This window comes from Capricornis sumatraensis, chromosome 15 (assembly GCF_032405125.1).
Source record: "Capricornis sumatraensis isolate serow.1 chromosome 15, serow.2, whole genome shotgun sequence".
Classification (NCBI taxonomy): Eukaryota; Metazoa; Chordata; class Mammalia; order Artiodactyla; family Bovidae; genus Capricornis; species Capricornis sumatraensis.
The window spans coordinates 28319437-28338148 of NC_091083.1; the positions used below are offsets into that span (position 1 = coordinate 28319437).

The following is an 18712-nucleotide window of genomic DNA, read 5'->3' on the forward strand; positions in this document are numbered from 1 at the left end:
GCACACCGTCTTGTGTCAAAAGTAAAAAGAGAGAGAGAGAAAAACCTGATTGATTTAAGGCAGCTTGCCATAGAGAGACACCTACCTTCAGGATGATAAACTAAAAATCAGAAGGCAAAACCTCCTAAGAGGAGGAGACAAACTTATGAATGTAGCTAACTGTGATTAGCTTGAACCTTAAATGTAGCTTTGACTTTTATGACATACATGGTATTTTCTCTAAATGTGATATACTCCTTATAAGACAAAGTACGACTACTCCTTCACGAGACAACGTTGTTTTCCCTGTTTTAAATTCTAAAAGAAGCGTTGTTTGCTCATGCCTTCAGAAAAGGGACATCCATCAACACAACAGACAGGGTCAACAGGAGAACAGCACTATTCTTCATCTGGCCTTTTCTTTTACATCAGCTCCTTCAGGAGGAAGCACACCACTAAATAATAATTGCAGGAACGTGCATCTGAAAGGGGTGGATGGGGGGCTGAGCTAATGAGATCCAGATTTGGAACTTGCTGATGGAAGGACGCTAAAAAGAGATGATGGTGAGCCAGGCCTTATCGCCTTTAAATAGGATTTACCTCTTTCTGGCTTTGAAGGGAAATCAGAGAGTAGCTGATTCAAGGTATTATTTTAGAAGCGAGTCTGTGCTATGTTTCAGGTAGGACGTGAGGTTGGCAGTCAGCAGGTTGACAGAAATCCCGGAAGTGGCAGCAGCTGCACCTTGTCTGGGGGTCAGCCCGCTTTGTCCTCTTCTCCAGGCACAGCCAGACCTCTTAAAGGAAAAAATAAAACAATCACATCATCTACACATTATGAAGGCGTTGGAAAGTAGAAAAATATCCAAGAGATCATAGAAAATGGCTAAAATTCCTAATTTACCTGGAGTCAAATTGAAAGAGCCTTAAAATGAAGTTACTATAATGATGTCAGAGCTCTCGAGGGGAGCGTCTGTTTCCTTAAAATGTGAACGCATGATCTGCATGTTCAAAATTGAATGGACAGCTCTGGGCTCTTCTGTTTTAACTGTTGCTTTTTTGGAAGTTGGAAGTCTGTGCAGTTCTGGATTCCTGCAGAAGTTTGCATGACATGAGAATGGAAATGTGACTCCTTTTCTGTGTTTTCCCCATGAATGTGTGTCCTCATTTAGAGGCTGTCTGGGAGGATGAACCTTTTACTTGGAATCTAACCGCAGGAGCTTAACGCAGGAGAAACCCAAGATGGGTGTGGGTACCTTCAGGTCACTGAAGATGTGGATCCTTCTGGATTAAATGCTCTCTGAGAGTCTTCCCTTCCAGTGATCCACTCTAAAAATAGCACGCTTACCCAGGAATTCTCTGATCTGCAAAAGCAGTATTATCCTCGTGTTGGAGCCATAAAGAAGAAAGCACGTTACTCACAATAGGCTAAGTTTCTTCCAACTGAGTGACTGACAGGTTCATTTTACGGGCTTCCCTGGTGGCTCAGACTTTACGGGATGTGCCCGCCATGCAGGAGACCTAGGTTGCATCCCTGGGTCGGGAAGGTCTGCTGGAGAAGGGAATGACAACCCACTCCAGTAGTCTTGCCTGGAGAATCCCATGGACAGAGGCTCATGGTGGGCTACAGTCCATGGGGTCTCAGAAGAGTTGGACACAACTGAAGCAACTTGGCACACATGCATTACTCATAATACTATTGTGTGAAAGAAACCAAGGCTAATATTCGGGTGTATTGCTTCCATTTCTTTTTTCTTTCTATTAATTTGGCCGCGGGTCTGAGATGCAGCTTGTAGGATCTTTGATCTTTCCTGTGGCATATGCAATCTTTAGTTGTGGTATGTGAGCTCCTGTTAGTTGCTGCATGTCGGATCTAGTTCCCCGACCAGGGATTGAACCCAGGCCCTCTGCACTGGGAGTGTGGAGTCTTGGCCACTGAGCCACCAGGGAAGTCCTTTGCTTTCATTTCTTATATTATGGAAAAACAATTCTTTAAAACACCTTGATCATGACTGCATCATATCCCATAGTGTGGCTCCATTGTAATTTGTTAACCAGCCTTCTAAATTGTTTCTAGATTGATTTATTCTATTAAATATGTACTACATACAGATTTTTCTCCCTGACCATCTAGTACAGGAAGTATCAAATTTTTAAATTTTTGTAAATCAGATTTGATTTCAGCAGTTACTAAGAAATGTATTCTCATCCCTTGGGGTCACAAAGAAAGTCTAAGGATCGAGTCTAGTCTGATAGAACTGGACAAAGTTTCTGGGTGCCCTGGGACTCAGCAGATAGCCTCCTGGGGGTCTGTTTGCAGGCTGATTCTTGGGACTGTCTGCCCAGCTAAACCAAGGCACACACTTTCTGCCACTGTGAGCACACCACACACCCCTCCTCCACTGGGAGCTACTCCCTGTAAATGAAATCCAGATCTCCATAATTTGAAGAACATCACCACCACCAGCACCACTAACACCGGCATCCTCTTCCCGGCCCTGGAAAGTCACTTACCTGCCTCTTCCTGACCAGTTAGCAGCCTTCCTCCTCTCCCACTGGGGGAAGAGTGGGCAACCCCAGACTCATCCTCCAGATGCCTTTACCTTGAGTCCAGTCTAGAGAGGAACTCTTCGGGGTGGCCTCTGTAACACTAAGGCACTGTTCGCAGCCCTTCCCCCTGGAAAGACCTTGGGACACAAAGGTTTGGCAGTTTCCCCAGGAAGTTGGGGATAGGGGGTAGATGTCCCAACATTTTTTTGTTTGTTTCTAGCTGACAACTACGAGGACAAGCTGTGCTGTGTGCTTAGTTGCTCAGTCATTTCCGACTCTGCAACCCCATGGATTGTAGCCCTTCAGACTCTTCTATCCATGGGGATTCTCCAGGCAAGAATACTGGAGTGGGTAGCCTATCCCTCCTTCAAGGGATCTTCCCAACCCAGGAATCAAACTGAGGTCTCCTGCATTGCAGGCAGATTCTTTGCCAGCTGAGTTACCAGGGAAGATAAGTTGGTAGTATCTCAGAAGAGTCATTTGATGCACAAATACTGAGAGAGAGTGTGTTTGTGTCATGTGATGCTTCTCTGTTTTTGTTTAAGACTCACCTTTTAAGACACGTTTCTTTTCGGCTGCGCTGGTGGCTGCGCACGGGCTTTCTCTAGCTGCGTCGAGCCGGGGCTGCTGTCTGGCTGCAGTGTGCGGCCTTCCCATTGCAGTGGCTTCTGTTGTTGCGTGGGCTCTGTGCTCATGGGCTTCAGTCACTGCAACACGTAGGCTCCACAGCTGTGGCTCACAGGTTCTAGAACAGGCTCAGTAGTTGTGATGCCCAGGCTTAGTTGTCCCAAGGCATATGGAATCTTCGAGACCTGCGATCGAACCCATTTCTCCTGCCCTGGCAGGTGGATTCTTAACCACTGGACCACCAAGGCAGTCCCTGTGTCTGCACAGAGATGTCCTTGTCAAGCGTTTCTTGGCTTCTGCAGAAGGGGCTTTGCTTGGCGAGAGCGGGTTGGTAGAGGGGCCCTGCCTGGCTCACTCAGCTTGCCTGTGGCCAGCTCTCAATGGGGAGGAAGGGGTGGTGACTACTTAGCCTCATGGCCTTTTCATCTTTCTCATCTGATAATGAAGTAATACCCACAGTGAAGGGAAAATGGGGAAACAAAAGACACAGTTGTACTTTGCTCAACTGCTGAATGGTCTGATTTTACTCCAGACCAAACATCTTTCTGTTTTAACAGGTGAAAATCATGAAAAATGTCTGGGTACCCTTTTGGTAGAAAGAGGGAGGAAGGGCTTGAAATATTACCCTTGAAGAAACAGGGTATAAATTGAGTTTATCAAGGATAATTCATCAAAAATAAATCCTAGAGGAAAATGTATTCCCTTTGTCCAAGCTGGGGAAGTGAAATACTGATTTTCAGGGCTAAACTTAAATCGGTCCTTATGAGGATTTCAGATATGCGCATTTAAAAGTTGGTATTAGAATGGGAGGTGTGTGTGCATACATGTCCTGCTTGTTATAAGACCCAGAAGTTCCTGGTTACCCCGGAAGTGACAGATGTCCACAGATTCACTCCCAGGAAGCACCCAAATACACACTAAACAACCGTGTGTATTTATATTACCAGTGGGGCCCTTTAATGCTTGCACCCAAGTTTTCTATTAAAAAACAAAAGCTGATTTCTTCTCCTCTAAGTCGTTAGCTCCAAGCCCATCCAAATTAAACAACTACATAATTGTTACAAAACTAAGTACAGCTCTCTCTTAATACACTTCTCACATCAGTCTGTTATGTTCTAGAACCAGGGATGTCTTCAGTGTGTTCCCCAGATTGGCCATCAGCATAAGAAAGGCCCTGAGGAGATGTTTGCTCGGGTCTCATTTTTCTGGCCATCAGCCACAGAAGCTGAGTGAAGTGGTAAAGAGCCGTGGGGATACCGGGGCCCACTGCTCCAAAAGCGCCCACCCTAGGGTGTGAATCTTGGGGTGCGCCTGAGAATGGCAGGTCCTCTGTGGCTGCGGCCCGCCACCGGCTGGGTTTATGTAAGGACAGAAGCCCGTGTGCCGTCTTGGAGCTCTTGGTCTTCACATCCTCAGACCCAAACCCAGCAGAAGCCTTAGACTTCAGAAACCAGAGGGGCAGAGGAGGAGGCAAAAGAGCTGCACTGTGGCTCTAGAAAGGACTCTCTGAGCAGATTTTGAAGCGTAAACCTTCCGTGGGGCAATTTGTCAATTCTTCTGACATTAGTGGAGCTGGAAGGAGGGGTGGTAAAGAAAGCTAAAGTCCAGGGACTCATTCAATATTTGTGAATTTCAAATATCTTGCTCCTTGCATCTTTCATAAGAGTGTATGACACCTAGAAAATTCTCTTGTGTTGACATCACATTTTTGGCTGGAATTTTGAGTTGAAATCATCACACTTGGGAAGTGCGTGGGGGATTTTCCATCTTAGTTGCAGCATGCTAACTCTCGGTTGCGGCAGGTGGGACCTAGTTCCCTGACCAAGGATTGAACCCGGGCCCCCTGCGTTGGGAGCACAGAGTCTTAGCCACTGGGCCACTCTGGAAAGCCTTTTTTGAAAAAGGAAAGATTAGAATGGATGAGTGGGGTTCAGGTGGCCTTGTTATGCAGGCCCTTTCTGTACGACCCCAAATGACTTCCGGTTTGAGGTAGTTTGGGGTCGCCTGATGGTTTAGGGAAACCTATGGAAGAGTGAGGTGAGTTGCTGTCATGTGTGCCCATGAAGTGCTGAGTGAAATCTAGCCTTCCAGACCCTCGAGTCCTGCCCAGGTTGCTCAGAAAGCATCTCCACCATCCACTGCCTCCCGAAGCTTCCCAGTTAGGGGCAGCGTTCTTCAGAGGCTCAGGGCAGGGGCCCCCAGTGCCATGCTGTAGATGATGCATGTCTGAGAAAAGGCTTCTCCTGAGCCAAAACAAGAACAGTTACACCCAACAGAAAGACTGTGTTCTTAACCAATCTGAACTGTGTAAGTATCTTCCCACCCATTTCTGGGGTATTAAAATATCTTTCCAAGATGACCAGTGCAAGTTCCATGCATGAAGCAGGGCACTCAAAGCCAGTGCTCTGGGACTAGCCAAAGGGGTGGGATGGGGAGGGAGGTGGGAGGGGGCTCAGAATGCATGTCAATGTATGGCAAAACCCACCATAATATTGTTAAGTAATTAACCTCCAATTAAAATAAATTAATTAAATTTTAAAAGTCTTTCCTTTCTCCGGCCATATTGCTGTCATACAGAGAGAAAGCATGAGTGGGTGACTTCACCCAGACCATCCCTAGCTCTTCCTCACCTCTGCGCTTCCTCCTCCATTATTTAATGTCGGCAGTTATCCCCTAAACCTCACTCTGCCCTGCACTATCACAGTGATGCACCTCGTAGCACTTTTTGTCCAGTTGTTACACGTATTTTATTCTTGGCCCCCAAATGTCCCTTATATGCATTATGAGCTCAACAATCACATACAGCCCTTTTAACCCCTGGAGCCTCATACTGTGCTGAGTACCGAGTCCCTGTTTCAAATGCTTTTTGACTTTTTTTTGTTTTAATATGTCATATCACAGAATGCCTGACACCAGTGTCAGCAATTTTCATTGTCTTTTTTCTGCCCTAAACGATGTCTCAGCAGCGAGCTGGCATCCGCAGGGAGAGCGCGGTGTGAGGAGATTGCTAATACGCGGTGATAGTTTGCAACGAGAAAGTGAATGACATAAAAACGAGAACAGGAGTTTATATTTGGAACTGAATGGCTGTGGATAGGAAGTTTCAAAAAAAAAGATGGAGCCCTCGTATCTTTATTTTTATACGTACACCCACCAAGATGACCCTGAACAAGAAATCGAAATTTTATTTTGATTTTCTTCAAGGATTATTGCCTTTTGCAATGGAAAATGACAACTCATCAAATGCATCGTGTCTGCCGTAGGCTGCAAAGATGACCAGACAGCAGAAGCTGTCATTGTGTTCATGCTGCTTCAAGTAATATTATTACTTGGCCATTTTGCTAAACTAAATGTATATTCTTTTTTTTTTTTTTCTTATCGAAGTCAGGGATGAGGACATTTTGACTTGATATTCCACTGAGCGTAGTAACCAGGTAGCTATTTCATTGAAGGATGATATGAATTTATATAACTCTTGGTGAGCTGGGCAGTGATTTAGGGTTGATTTTTTTTCAAGTTTAATAATACTCTTAAAAAGAGTGCCAAAGCCAGATCCAGATCTTTGTAACAGAAGCAGATTTTATGAAAAATAAACTACTTTGGGACCTTGCTTGGAAAAACCCAAAGCAAAGAGATAAGTCGTCTGTCTTTCTGGTCGTGATGTGTTGTGTTAGTCACTCAGTCCTGTCCGACTCTTTGTGACCCCACGGTCTGGAGCCCCCCAGGCTCCTCTGTCCACGGAATTCTCCAGACAAGAATACTGGAGTGGACTGTCATTTCCTTCTCCAGGGGATCTATGACATGGGCTGGTCATCTGAGCTGAGAGTTTCCTGTGGAACACCCAGGCTGGCCACCTCCATGAAGGGGGTACCAGGGGCTTTGTGCTGACCTTATTCCTGTTTTCCTCTATGGAAATGTCCTGTAGCAAGGTGTGGATGTCTAGGTAATACAGTAGTGCTCCTACCAAGACGGGTCTCCTGGTACGTTTAGCAAAAGGGAAAGAAGCTGATGATCCCATCCTCAAAGGGCTCCCTTAGAGTGCCAGGCACACCTGGGCATCCCTGAAAGAGTTCTGTGCCCTTGAGGCAGGACCGACTCTGTGTGATTCTTAGTGTGCATGTTCAGTCGTGTCCGAGTCTTTGTGACCTCATGGACTGTAGCCCACCAGGCTCCTCTGTCCATAGAATTTTCTAGGTAAGAATATTGGAGCAGGTTGCCATTTCCTGTTCCAGAGGATCTTCCCAACATAGGGATAGAACCCATGTCTCTTGTGTCTCCTGCATTGGCAGGCAGATTCTTTACCAACTGTGCCACCTGGGAAGCCCTTGTTCCATAAATTATTAAGGGTTTCAAGGCAGCCACAGCAGAGCATGAAACAAAACCCAGAACCCTTTTAAACACTTGAGTCGATTGTTCACCCACAAAGTTGGTCCTACCTTGAGAAGTAAGTGCTTTGGTGTTTTGAACTTCAAAGTACATTAGCATCCTTAGGAAAACTTAGAAGAAATTAATGGATGCAAACAAACATCACGCCCCCCAAAATAAACAAAAACCTAGCTCCTGGGGGCTGCCTATATCCCACCACCATCAGCACCTTTGGCAATTTAATAAGAGAAGACTCACCACCTGATTAATTTGGATCCATTTGCCATCTGGAAGGTGCCTGGAATCATGTAATGAAAGCAGGGGTGGGCTTTGGGAGTGGGGAAAGCTGAGATCAGGCTTTCATTCAGTGAACACCTATCCATAAAGAATATTACAAAAGATAAGGAAGGACACTACATAATGATCAAGGGATCAATCCAAAAGGAAGACATAACAATTGTAAATGTTTATGCACCCAACATAGGAACAACTGAAGCCCCTGGTGGCTCAGATGGTAAAGAGTCTGCCTGCAATGTGGGAGACATGGGTTCAGTCCCTGGGTCAGGAAGATCCTCTGAAGAGGGAAATGGCAACCCACTCTAGTATTCTTGCCTGGAAAATCCCATGGATGGAGGAGCCTGGCAGGCTACCGTTGATGGGGTCGCGAAGAATCGGACAGACTGAGCAACTTTCACATTCAGCATAAGCCCCCCGGTTTTCCTGACTCCTTTTCTCTGACCGTCTACATGTACAACCTCCAGCCTCCACACAACAGCCCAAATGATCTTATAAAAACTGTACCTGATCCTGACCCCTCCCCGTTCTCCCTGCCTCAGGTGGCAGTCTGGTAGCTTACAGTCAGAGTGAGAGCTCTCCCCTTGACCCCAGGGCTCTGTGGCGTCCGGGGTCTGCTGGTCTCCAGGGCTTACCACTTCTTTCTTTCTGCCTTGGGAACTTTGCACATGCTGCCTTGTCTTTTCATCCCCCCACCCCGCCCCCGCCCCTGGCGTGTCCCCTTCTCCCACCTTCCGTCGTCCAGGAGATCACAGTTTACTTGCTTTTCCAGTTCTCCACTAAATACACCCCCTCGCCAGCCTGGATTCTCACTGTCAGTGTCTTCTGCGTCTGTCCCCTGTAAGCACCACGAGGGCAGGATCATATCTGTCTTGCCTGTTCTATTCCCAGTACAAACCATGTGCTAGCATGTACCTGGAATATACTAGGCACTTGGTAGGTGTTCGTTGAAAGGATGAATGGACGTACCAAACAGTTCATGGTGTAAGCTTAATTACACACTATCTTGTGTTGTTATCCTTCACTAATTTCACCAATTAGTTTGAAAATCTTTGACATCAGGCAGTGTGACATCTGTCTTTCTGTCTCAGTTGCTCACGGTGCTCAGTGTATGTTCAAGAAATGTTATTGACCAATATAACTTATGAATGTTTCACAGATTCATTACAGCATAGACAACCAAGCGAGAAATTCAATTATGTATTATGTGTGTCTGAGTTATTATAGGTACTTTCTGCTGTTTGTCAAGGTTAAGGGATAACCGAAACTAGACAAAGTCTGAATTGTGGAATTTCTGCCTCAAAAGAAAAGAAATCAAGTGTGATAGAAATATCTCTGTCACAGTTGTATTTTATTGATGTTTGGAAACAGTCTAGAGAGAGGAGTTTCGAGGACTGGTTGTGTTCAGTTTACTCTGGTGTGAGGGCATCTTCCGTGTGAGGTTATCAAAATATGCACCGTCCTATCTGCTGTGATTATAACCACTGCCAGAATTTGTCTGGCAAAAGGAACTAATTTGCCGTCATTCTTTTTATTTATTGGCTGCACTGGGTATTCGTTGCCACGAGCAGGCTTCTTTTGCAGCAAGTGGCGGCTACTCTTCACTGCAGCACAGGCTTCTCATTGCAGTGGCTTCTCTTGTTGCGAGCGTGCAGCGCAGCAGTTGTGGCACACAGCCGGAGTCGCTCCACGACATGTGGATCCTCCTCAGTCAGGAATCGAACCCGAGTCCCCTGCATTTGTAGGCAGATTCTTAACCACTGGACCACCAGGGAAGTCCCTGCTATCATCCTCTCCAGTAATGTAAGAAGCAAGTCACTCAGTCACGTCCCAACTCTCTGCAACCCCATGGAATGTAGCCCACCGGGCTCCTCCATCCATGGGATTTTCCAGACAAGAATACTGCAGTGGATTGCCATTTCCTTCTCCAGGGGATCTTCCCAACCCAGGAATTGAACCTGGGCCTCCTGCATTGCAGGCAGACGCTTTACCATCTGAGCCACCAGGGAAGCCTGTAATGCAGCTTGTCCTCAACTCCTTGCTTGAATCGGCATTTGCACTGTTATGTCCAGTGATAAAAACCTTAATGGAATACTTACTCAGGGACAACCTTTTTTCCAGTAACTTGCACAACTGAGATTCTGACCCACTGGGTCTTTATTTCTATATCCAGCCCTTCCAGTGGACTGTTTTTTGTTGCCATGTTGTTCTTCCAGCTCAGCAGATCTTGATGGTATAGAAAATATTTTCAGCTTAAGTAGTAACAATCTGTTTTCCCACTTTCTTTCAAATGCCTTTTGCAGACGAGAAGCCCCAAACTCTCTCACAGTCCTCAGCCTCCCAACTTGGGCGACCCAGTGGAGCATCTATCAGAGGCGTCTGCTGATTCTTTGGAAGCCATGTCTGAGGGAGAAACTCCCAGTCCCTTCTCCAGAGGCAGCCGGACTCGGGCGAGCCTTCCGGTGGTGAGGTCCACCAACCAGACGAAAGAAAGATCTCTGGGTAAGCTTCAAAAGGCAGCTTCTGATTTTTATTACTGCACGTGTGTGCGTTTATACTTCTGAACACAGACCCCTACATCGGAATGTTAATTTGATCTTGATTTATAAAACCTCAAGTACTCAGAAACTCCGATGACTTAACATGAAGCCTTGAGATTTACCTGCTGGAGAAGCATCTAGTCCAGGCGGTCTCTGGGGCTAGGCACATGCAGGACTGGCTGGGGTTGGCACTCAAACAAGAGGCTAGCAGTACTTGTCTGTGTCCTGGTATAGGGAATAGCAAGGGACATTCTGCCGAATGAGCCTCATTTCTTAGGAACCTCCTCCCCAGTTTCAGAACTGTGGACGGTTGGGGTATGAGCCCCACTCCACTGTCTGACAGTCCAGGGGAGGACATGAATGGCTCCAGGAAGAAGACGTGCAGTGTAGCCAGCACCCCCCGTGACTGGTCATGAAAGCCAGAAACACAGGGCTGTTTGCCCTGCCACCACATGAAAGGGTGGAGGGGCTTAGCAAGAGGTTAGCATAGCCTTTTCTTTCAACAAGCTTTTAAGAAATGCTTGTGATCAGTTGCTTCAGTTGTGTGGAACTCTTTGCAACCCTGTGGGCCATCATAGCCTGCCAGGCTCCTCTGTCCATGGGATTGTCCAGGCAAGAATACTGGTGTGGGTTGCCATGCCCTCCTCAAGGGGATCTTCCTGACACAGGGATCAAAACCCGTATCACTTATGTCTCCTGCATTGGCAGGTGGGTTCTTTATACCTGGGAAGCCCCTGCCCTCACTTAGCATCTGCTTTTTCATAATGGATATTCACTTTCTATCTCGCTTTGCTTCTTTTTTCTTTCTGGCCCTTTAACAAAAGGCACAGATCCTGAAGATTTAGACATTTTTGCAAATCATGTTGGTATTTCATAAGGTTAACCTGCCTTCTCAAGGTTCTGATTCGGTACCTGTGTTTACAGACATTTGGGGTCAGGAGAAAGAGGGGACAGGAACGGGATCAACCCACAAAAGGCTTCAGGGTGGGCCTCTGCAGAAGACAGCTGAATTCTGCCTCTTAAAACCAAGCAAATGCCTTGCTTGAAGAACAGAGAAGACTGTGGGAAGGTATCCTGATGTTGTTTCCTCGGTCACAGATGGTAACCAGAGCAAACTGGGTTCAGACACTGTCCTAGGTCTTTTTTTCTTTCTTAAAGCTGTGCTGGATCTTTGATGTCGTGCAGGGGGCCATTCTCTAGTGGCAGTGTGCGGGCTGCTCACTGGGGTGGCTTCTCTTGTGGAGCATAGGCTTTAGAGTGCAGGGGCGCATGGACTCAGCACTTGTGGTGCACAGGTTTAGCTGCCCCGAGACATGTAGGATCTCAGTTCCCGGACCAGGGATCGAACCGATGTCCCCTGCATTGCAAGGTGAATTTTTAACCACTGGAGCACCAGGGAAGCCCTGTCCTAGGTCTTTTAAAGAGAAAAACAAAATGAACAAGCCAAAAAATTATTGGTATTAATTTTTAACCTTCGGTTTTGTATACTTCACGTTTGGTTGATAATCCAGGGTCCTCATTTTACTAGTGAAAGATGAAAGCCATGGAAAATCTCCTTTTTGTTTTCTAAGGAACATAATTAAATCGCAGAAGTGGGAAGGCCCTCTAGTTCCTATTAACTCCATTCACCAATGAAGGCATGGGGTTTGCAAGGGTGCAGTGCACCCAGGGAGCATACGGGGGCCCTGGCAGTGTCAGTAGGATCCAGGCTGGCGCTTTCCATCTAGAGTACAGGCCTTAGTCTTCTCTTAATCCCGCTCCTGCTTGAGGCAGGAGCCCAGGAACCAGCCAAGAAGTGGAATTTCTCCTTTGTGCTTTGCAGGAAATGAATCAGGTTCAGTTCTCTGTAAAGATAGGCTGTGCAAAACAGAATGAAAGAGAAGAACAAATACTTCTGCACCTTCCCCCTTACCTGGGGAACAGCACGCCCGTGGGATAATGGAGCCTTTGTCTTACAGGCAGGAATTTCCCCTACAGCCAAGCGCACTTGGCAGTGCAGGTATCCGTAGATACTGGCTGCCTTAGAAAGCCAACCTCTGGGCTTCAGGGCTGAAAGCTTAGGACAGGCAACCTTGCCTTAGGAATTGCTGAGCGTGGCTGGTAGTTTGTTTTCTCACAGGCCGGCTGAACTTATGCAAAACGCTGTTTTACTCTAAGCATACCTTGCTGTGAAGTTCTGGCAAGTCCCAGCAGATTCACAAATGCAAAGGAGGTGCTTATTCTTCCGGCTCCAGGAGGAGCTTTGGGGCCAGTGATTTCTCCAACTCCTGGATGGAAGGAGAGAAACGCAGGGAGAGGAGAGGAGTGAGAAGTTTGCCCCTTCGAGAGGAGCCCTGGGGCCAGAAAATGAGGCTGGCCCGGGCCAGTGCGCCTGACGCTGCCCTTCACCGCCTCTCTGTGGCCGACCTGGGAATGTCCTCTGGCCGCACCTGGCCTTCCTGACATAATCCAATTGAGCCAGGATGGGAAATGAACAGGAAAGTGAGTCAAGGAGAGTCTATATACAGTCTCTCCGCCAGGGGCCTTGCTGGCTTCCTGTCCGAAAAAGTCCGTGTGTGCCTGACTGTATTTAACACCCAGACATGGGAACAGCAGGTTCCCCAGAGAGCAGGACTGGGAGCAGCGGGGGCCCCCCCAGCATTTCAGTGGTGAAGGCCATTTAGGACCCCAGACCTCGGAGGCTGCAGATGAAACTGAGCTGTGATCTCTTGCAAACCCACTCTGGGAGCCACCTGCAAGCCCCGCGTTTCCTTTGGGGTCAGTGCAAAGTCATTTTCTCTTAATCCACAGAACTTGGGTAGGATCTTCCCACCCAAGTCCTGTTCATCTTGTGTTTAAATTTGTCATGGTTGGTTCTTCATGGATTATTGCGTTACTTTTGATTTTTTTAAAAATATCATTAAAATATTATTTATCTTGATTACTGAGTTTTGCGGGGGGGGGGGGGGCGTAAATTGTGCGCCTGAGGAGAGTGCCTCACTCGCCTCACCCGAATAGCTGCCCATGTGTCACCCCAAGGACTTTGCGTATCATCCAGGCGACCTCCAGCCACAGGGCCCGGAAGGGGCGGGGGCGGGAGAGCCCGGCTCCCAGGCTTTGCTTCTGCACATGCGCAGTGTGTCACTGGTGCCCTTCCCCGGTCCTGGGCAGGGTCTGGACCAATTCTCCCATAGCTCCCGCTCCCCGGAGGGGATGCGACCTTGCTTTCACTTCAGGCAGCCTGTGCCTGGAGATAAACCTGCTGGCTTAATCATTTTTTCACTTGAATAATCCTACCTTTCTGGTGCTTTGGCGTATTTAGGATATGGGAGGAGCGCGGACTTGGTGCATTGCACAGAGGCTTTTAGAAGATGTGCCAGAGAGAGATGGGGCAGCTCTGAGGCGCTGATTAGGACAGAGAAGGGAGACATTGCTGGTGCCCGTGTAATAGTCTCTCTCCAATGCTCCCGTGTATGCAAGGGGGGAGCTTCTCATTCCAGGATTTCAGGTGGGGCCAAGTGACAGCAAAACCCAGAAATCTTGTCTGATGCTGGGAGCCAACTAGTCACTCTCAGAGATTTACAAAGCTGAAAGGTAAAGAAAAAAATTCGCTCAGCCGCTTTGATTTATAACATGACCAGTTCCAAAAATCCGTCACCTCTAAATCTTTGCTTCTACGGAGCAGTGGATTCCCCGCACGCTCCACCCATGCGGAGACCAAATGAAATTCTTCTCAGTGGAATTTATGCCATTTCTGCTCCCCTCTCTCTTCGGTGAAAAGAGAGATGGTTTGGGGAAAGGAAATCTCCAAAAGAAAGTAAAAACCGTTTTGCCATAGAGTGAAGTTTTAGAAATCATTTCCATGTAAAATTGTCCACAGTAATTAGGTCTGGGTCTTAATGATGGAGTCGTTTCCTTTTAGTCATTGCTGTCTTGTAAATGTCTGGAATGCAACTGCGGGCAGGGGCTAGGGTCTGGCTGCTCCACAATCAGCCGTGAGGGAAAGAGGAGCCACAAGTTCTTCCCACCCTTCTGTGTACCCTCAGGAATTTGAAAATCAAACTCATATAAAAGCACAGAGCAGCAACTTCCTCCTCACTGCAGCCAGATGCCTTGGGTGACTGTATCCTGAACGGTTAGCTTTGGAAAAGACACCTTCCTTACCAGCCTAGCAGCCAGAGGTGCTGCCATTTCTGGAGCAAATTTCCTCTTAAACACTCAGACTCAATAAATAAGACTGATTTTTAAAGGCTTCGGAGGATGTGAGACTCTTTGAGGGAGAACTTACCCAACGTGTGTGGCCCGTTGAGTATCTTTGGGGCTGTCCTCTTGTTTGGAGGTGGTGACAGTGAGGAGGACCATATCCAGGTGGGAGCATTTAGGGAGCAGAAAGTTCACCACTGCTAGAGTCTCCCCGCCTGTGCAGAAGAGCGAGTAGGAGGTTAGAGAAGACGATGGAGGAGACGTCGCCGTGTAAAGTGGAAAACCAAGGGTGTTTGTGGGTGAGGACTGTGAGCCTCGTATTAAGACGGTTTGATCACGAACAGCTAGGCTCTGGAAAGTTAAGAGAAAAAAAGAAATTAATTTCAGACGCATGGAAAGGCAATGTTGCTGTTCAGAGTAAAGAAAGCACTAAAGTGCCAGTAGTGGTTAACACTTTCACTTTTCTCTTTCACACACTGGAGAAGGAAATGACAACCCAGTGTTCTTGCCTGGAGAATCCCAGGGATGGGGGAACCTGGTGGGCTGCCGTCTATGGGGTCGCACAGAATCGGACATGACTGAAGTGACTTAGCAGCAGCAGCAGCAGTGGTTAACAAGTAATATTATAAAAACTAAAATTTACAGAAGAGTTTGGTTGTAGGTCAGTAGCTTGGGAGCACATTCCTGACCTTTTTAGGGTGCCATCAAAGAAAAGGTGGATAGGGTCATTTCTAGCTTGGAAACTCAGTGAGCGGGGTGGGAGGATACGGCGACTGGCCAGCGTGGTCCACTGCAGTCTCCTTCTAACGTTCCTTCTTTTACTTTGGAGACTGGAAAGCAGAATCATTCTGGAATAGCAGATACGCTGGGTTCCAGAAGTAGGGACCAAGGCATTTGTGGAGGCTTTGGATTTTCTTCAGCATCATTTGCTGAGCGGTCTCAGGGCATAGCCACTCACTTGATAGGGTTGAAATCTGGGCCTCTGTTTTTCTTCTGCTGAGGGCACAGGTGTGGTGTGACTTTGCAGTGGGACCAGCAGCTTCTGGACTTCCAAAGCAGAGTCACAGAGGTCCAGGACCACCGGAAGCTTCCCCCTTGTCAAATGGGTTGTGTAGTCTCCCGGTTCCACAGTTAACATTCAGCCCAGTGACTCCACAAGCCAGTTAATAAATCCGTCTTTTGCTTAAACCAGCTGGAGTCAGTCCAGTTTTCTCCGCTGAATCCTCACTGATACAAGGGATCTGATTGGCTGTGCTTGTAGGGGTTGTAGGGCCGCCTCTTCTGCATGTTCTAGAAAAGATGGCAGGTACCAGTGGGGCCAGACTGATGACTTCTAAAGACTTGGCAGTGAACTGCAGAATGAACTGGAGGTGTGATTTCCCAACTGTCTTCCTCAGAGCTCTGGAGTTTTGTGGCATTTTCTCTACTATAAATATTGCATTTTCATATAAGATTTCATTTGGCAAATGAGCTGTGTTGGACTGCTAACCACCCACACAGTAAAAAGCATTAAGTAGACCAAGGGCATTGGAGGATAAGAGAGAAGTCATGAAGACGTTTTCTTTCCATAACAGGGGTTCCTTGAGCTCTTCTCTTTGGCTGTATCAGGTAAGTCAAAAGATGATCTCTTAGGTTTCTTGCTCTTGATGTACTGAATGTCCTGAAAGGTAATGTTTTTAAAAAAGTGAATCTATCTTTAAGCTAAGGCGAAGAAAACAGATTTGGGACTGGGAATTAACCACTGAAAGGAAATATTTCAAGAAACCTTTGGGACTTCCCTGGAGGTCCAGTGGTTAAGACTTCGCCTTCCTGTGCAGGGGGTGCAGGTTCGATCCCTGGTCAGGGAGCTAAGATTCCACGCGCCTTGCAACCAGAAAACCAAAACATAAAACAGAAGCAGCATTGTAACAAGTTCAGTAAAGATTGTTTCTTAAAAAAGAAAGAAATCCTCCGGTACTGCAGAACATGTTTCTGTGAGGCAGGTCATCACGCCCAATTTTCCTTTATTACCTGGGATTTTCATATATGAGTTTCTCTGAAAGAGAAGCCAAGAGGGTAAACTTGGCTTTACCCTTTACCCTTTACCCTTTACCCTCTGAAAGAGGGGAGTACTTACCCAAGTTTACCCTCTTGGCTCTCAATTCACCCATAAGAAAGAATGTTCTTGTAAAAGATTGGAGACTCATGATTTGTTTGTACTTACTTTAAAAAATAACGTTAGTCTGATGTCTTTCGAAATCCCTTGCTATTAACATTCCTGGGTTGAAACTTTAGAATAAATTTCTCAGACTTTGAGGAAATAGTTTAGTTAATGTGCTACCTACGGAGTTCTGTGCCCTTTACCAACTTCTTGAGGATTGTTTTGCAGACGGGATGCTGGTAGGAAAAGCATCAGTGAAGCTGAACAGAAGATTTGGTGGAATCTTAGGGCCTTCCCCAAGCTACCATTCATTTACAATTTACAGAATCTGGGACTTCCCTGGGGGTCTAATGACTAAGATTCTAATATTCCAGTGCAGGGAATATGGGTTCAATGCCTGGTCATGGACCGTGATTTGGTCCAAAAAAAAAAATTACAGGGTTTGCCGTTGGCTGGCTGAGTACCACTGAAAAGGCGTGGAGAAGACTTGGAGTATGCTGTCTCTGCCGCCTCCTCTATAGCTGAGATGTTGCTAAACCTGGACCTTTACTTTTTGTTATACTTTTTGTTAAGTTCAGTTCCATTGCTCAGTTGTGTCTGACTCTTTGTGACCCCATGGACTGCAGCACACCAGGCTTCCCTGTCCATCACCAACGCCCAAAGCTTGCTCAAACTCATGCCCATCGAGTCAGTGATGCCATCCAACCGTCTCATCCTCTGTCGCCCCATCTCCTCCTGCCTGCAATCTTTCCCAGCATCAGGGTCTTTTCCAATGAGTCAGTTCTTTGCATCAGGTGGCCAAAGTATTGGAGCTTCAGCTTCAGCATCAGTCCTTTTGTTAAGTTAAGGGCAACCATTTCTAAACTGAAGGTGGAGCTCTAGGGTTAAATGCTGGAAAGGTGACTTCAGTTTCCAAAGCCGTTTCAGAAAAGCAGTCCCCCCATACCTTGTGTGTGCTCAGTCACTAAGTCATATCTGACTCTTCTGAGACCCCAGTGGACTGGAGCCTGGCAGACTCCTCTGTCCATGGGATTATCCTGGCAAGAATACTGCAGTGCATTTGCCATTTCCTCCTCCAGGAGATCTTCCCGACCCAGGGATTGAACTTGAGTCTCCAGTGTCTCCTGAATTGGCAGGAGGATTCTTTACCACTGAGCCACCTGGGAAGCCCAGCCCATCTGTTAGCCAGTATGAAATATTTCTCTCTCTGTCACAATCATAAAATCCATTCAAACCCAGACATCTAGACAATGTTTAGATTTTTTTCCCTGATGTTTTTATAAAAATACTCTTATTCAAAAAAGAACTCTTCATCGAATTTCACAAGTCAGCAAAAGAAAGCAAGACAAGTTTTATCCATATAAATCTATACATCCAAAGTAGATTTGATTTGGCTTAAAACAATAAAAGTATATAAGAATCATTAAGACGAGCTAACACAAGTACCAGTTGGACGCAATATGTATGTCAAGAAAATTAAGATAAGAATAATTGCTGTAATTGCAGCCAAGATCAAAAAAGAAGATAAAAGGAGAAATGTAATGAGTTCAGTGAATTTCATTATTTAAAAAGAGGTTTAGGGCCCCTTATTTAGAGCATTTAATCCAAGACCTCCTGTATCTTTATATTGACATTATATTATGTAATAGTTTTATTTAACAGTTGTTTTATGGAAAGTTTCTTTGTATAAAACTTCAAAATCCAAGGATATCGTCTGAAACCATCTTATTAGAAGGTCCCATCACTTTATGGCAAATAGATGGGGAAAAAGTGGAAACAGTTATAGATTTTATTTTCTTGGGCTCCAAAATCACTGCAAGTGACTGCAGCCACAATATGAAAAGATGCTTGCTCCTTGGAAGAAAAGCTATGACAAACCTAGACAGCATATTAAAAAGCAGAGATACCATTTTGCCGACACATGTCCATATATCAAAGCTACGGTTTTTCCAGTGGATGCACAAGTTGGACCATAAACAAAGCTGAGCGCTGAAGAATTGATGCTTTTGAATTGTGGTGCTGGAGAAGACTTTTAAGA

General features: G+C 46.3%; 1 protein-coding gene and 1 non-coding gene across 9 annotated transcripts in view; one reads left to right on the forward strand and one right to left on the reverse strand.

The window, feature by feature from the left end:
* KIAA1217 (KIAA1217 ortholog) overlaps positions 1 to 18712 on the forward strand; it is a 444607-nt gene that overhangs the window by 257911 nt on the left and 167984 nt on the right. For all 8 annotated transcript variants that reach the window (XM_068987631.1, XM_068987629.1, XM_068987632.1 and 5 more), the window contains exon 3: positions 10116 to 10314. In XM_068987631.1, the coding sequence (XP_068843732.1) occupies positions 10116 to 10314 (199 nt within the window). The remainder of the gene's footprint in view (positions 1 to 10115; positions 10315 to 18712) is intronic.
* On the reverse strand, positions 9750 to 9821 carry TRNAC-GCA (transfer RNA cysteine (anticodon GCA)). Its single transcript has one exon. It is a non-coding gene; the product is annotated as a tRNA-Cys (tRNA).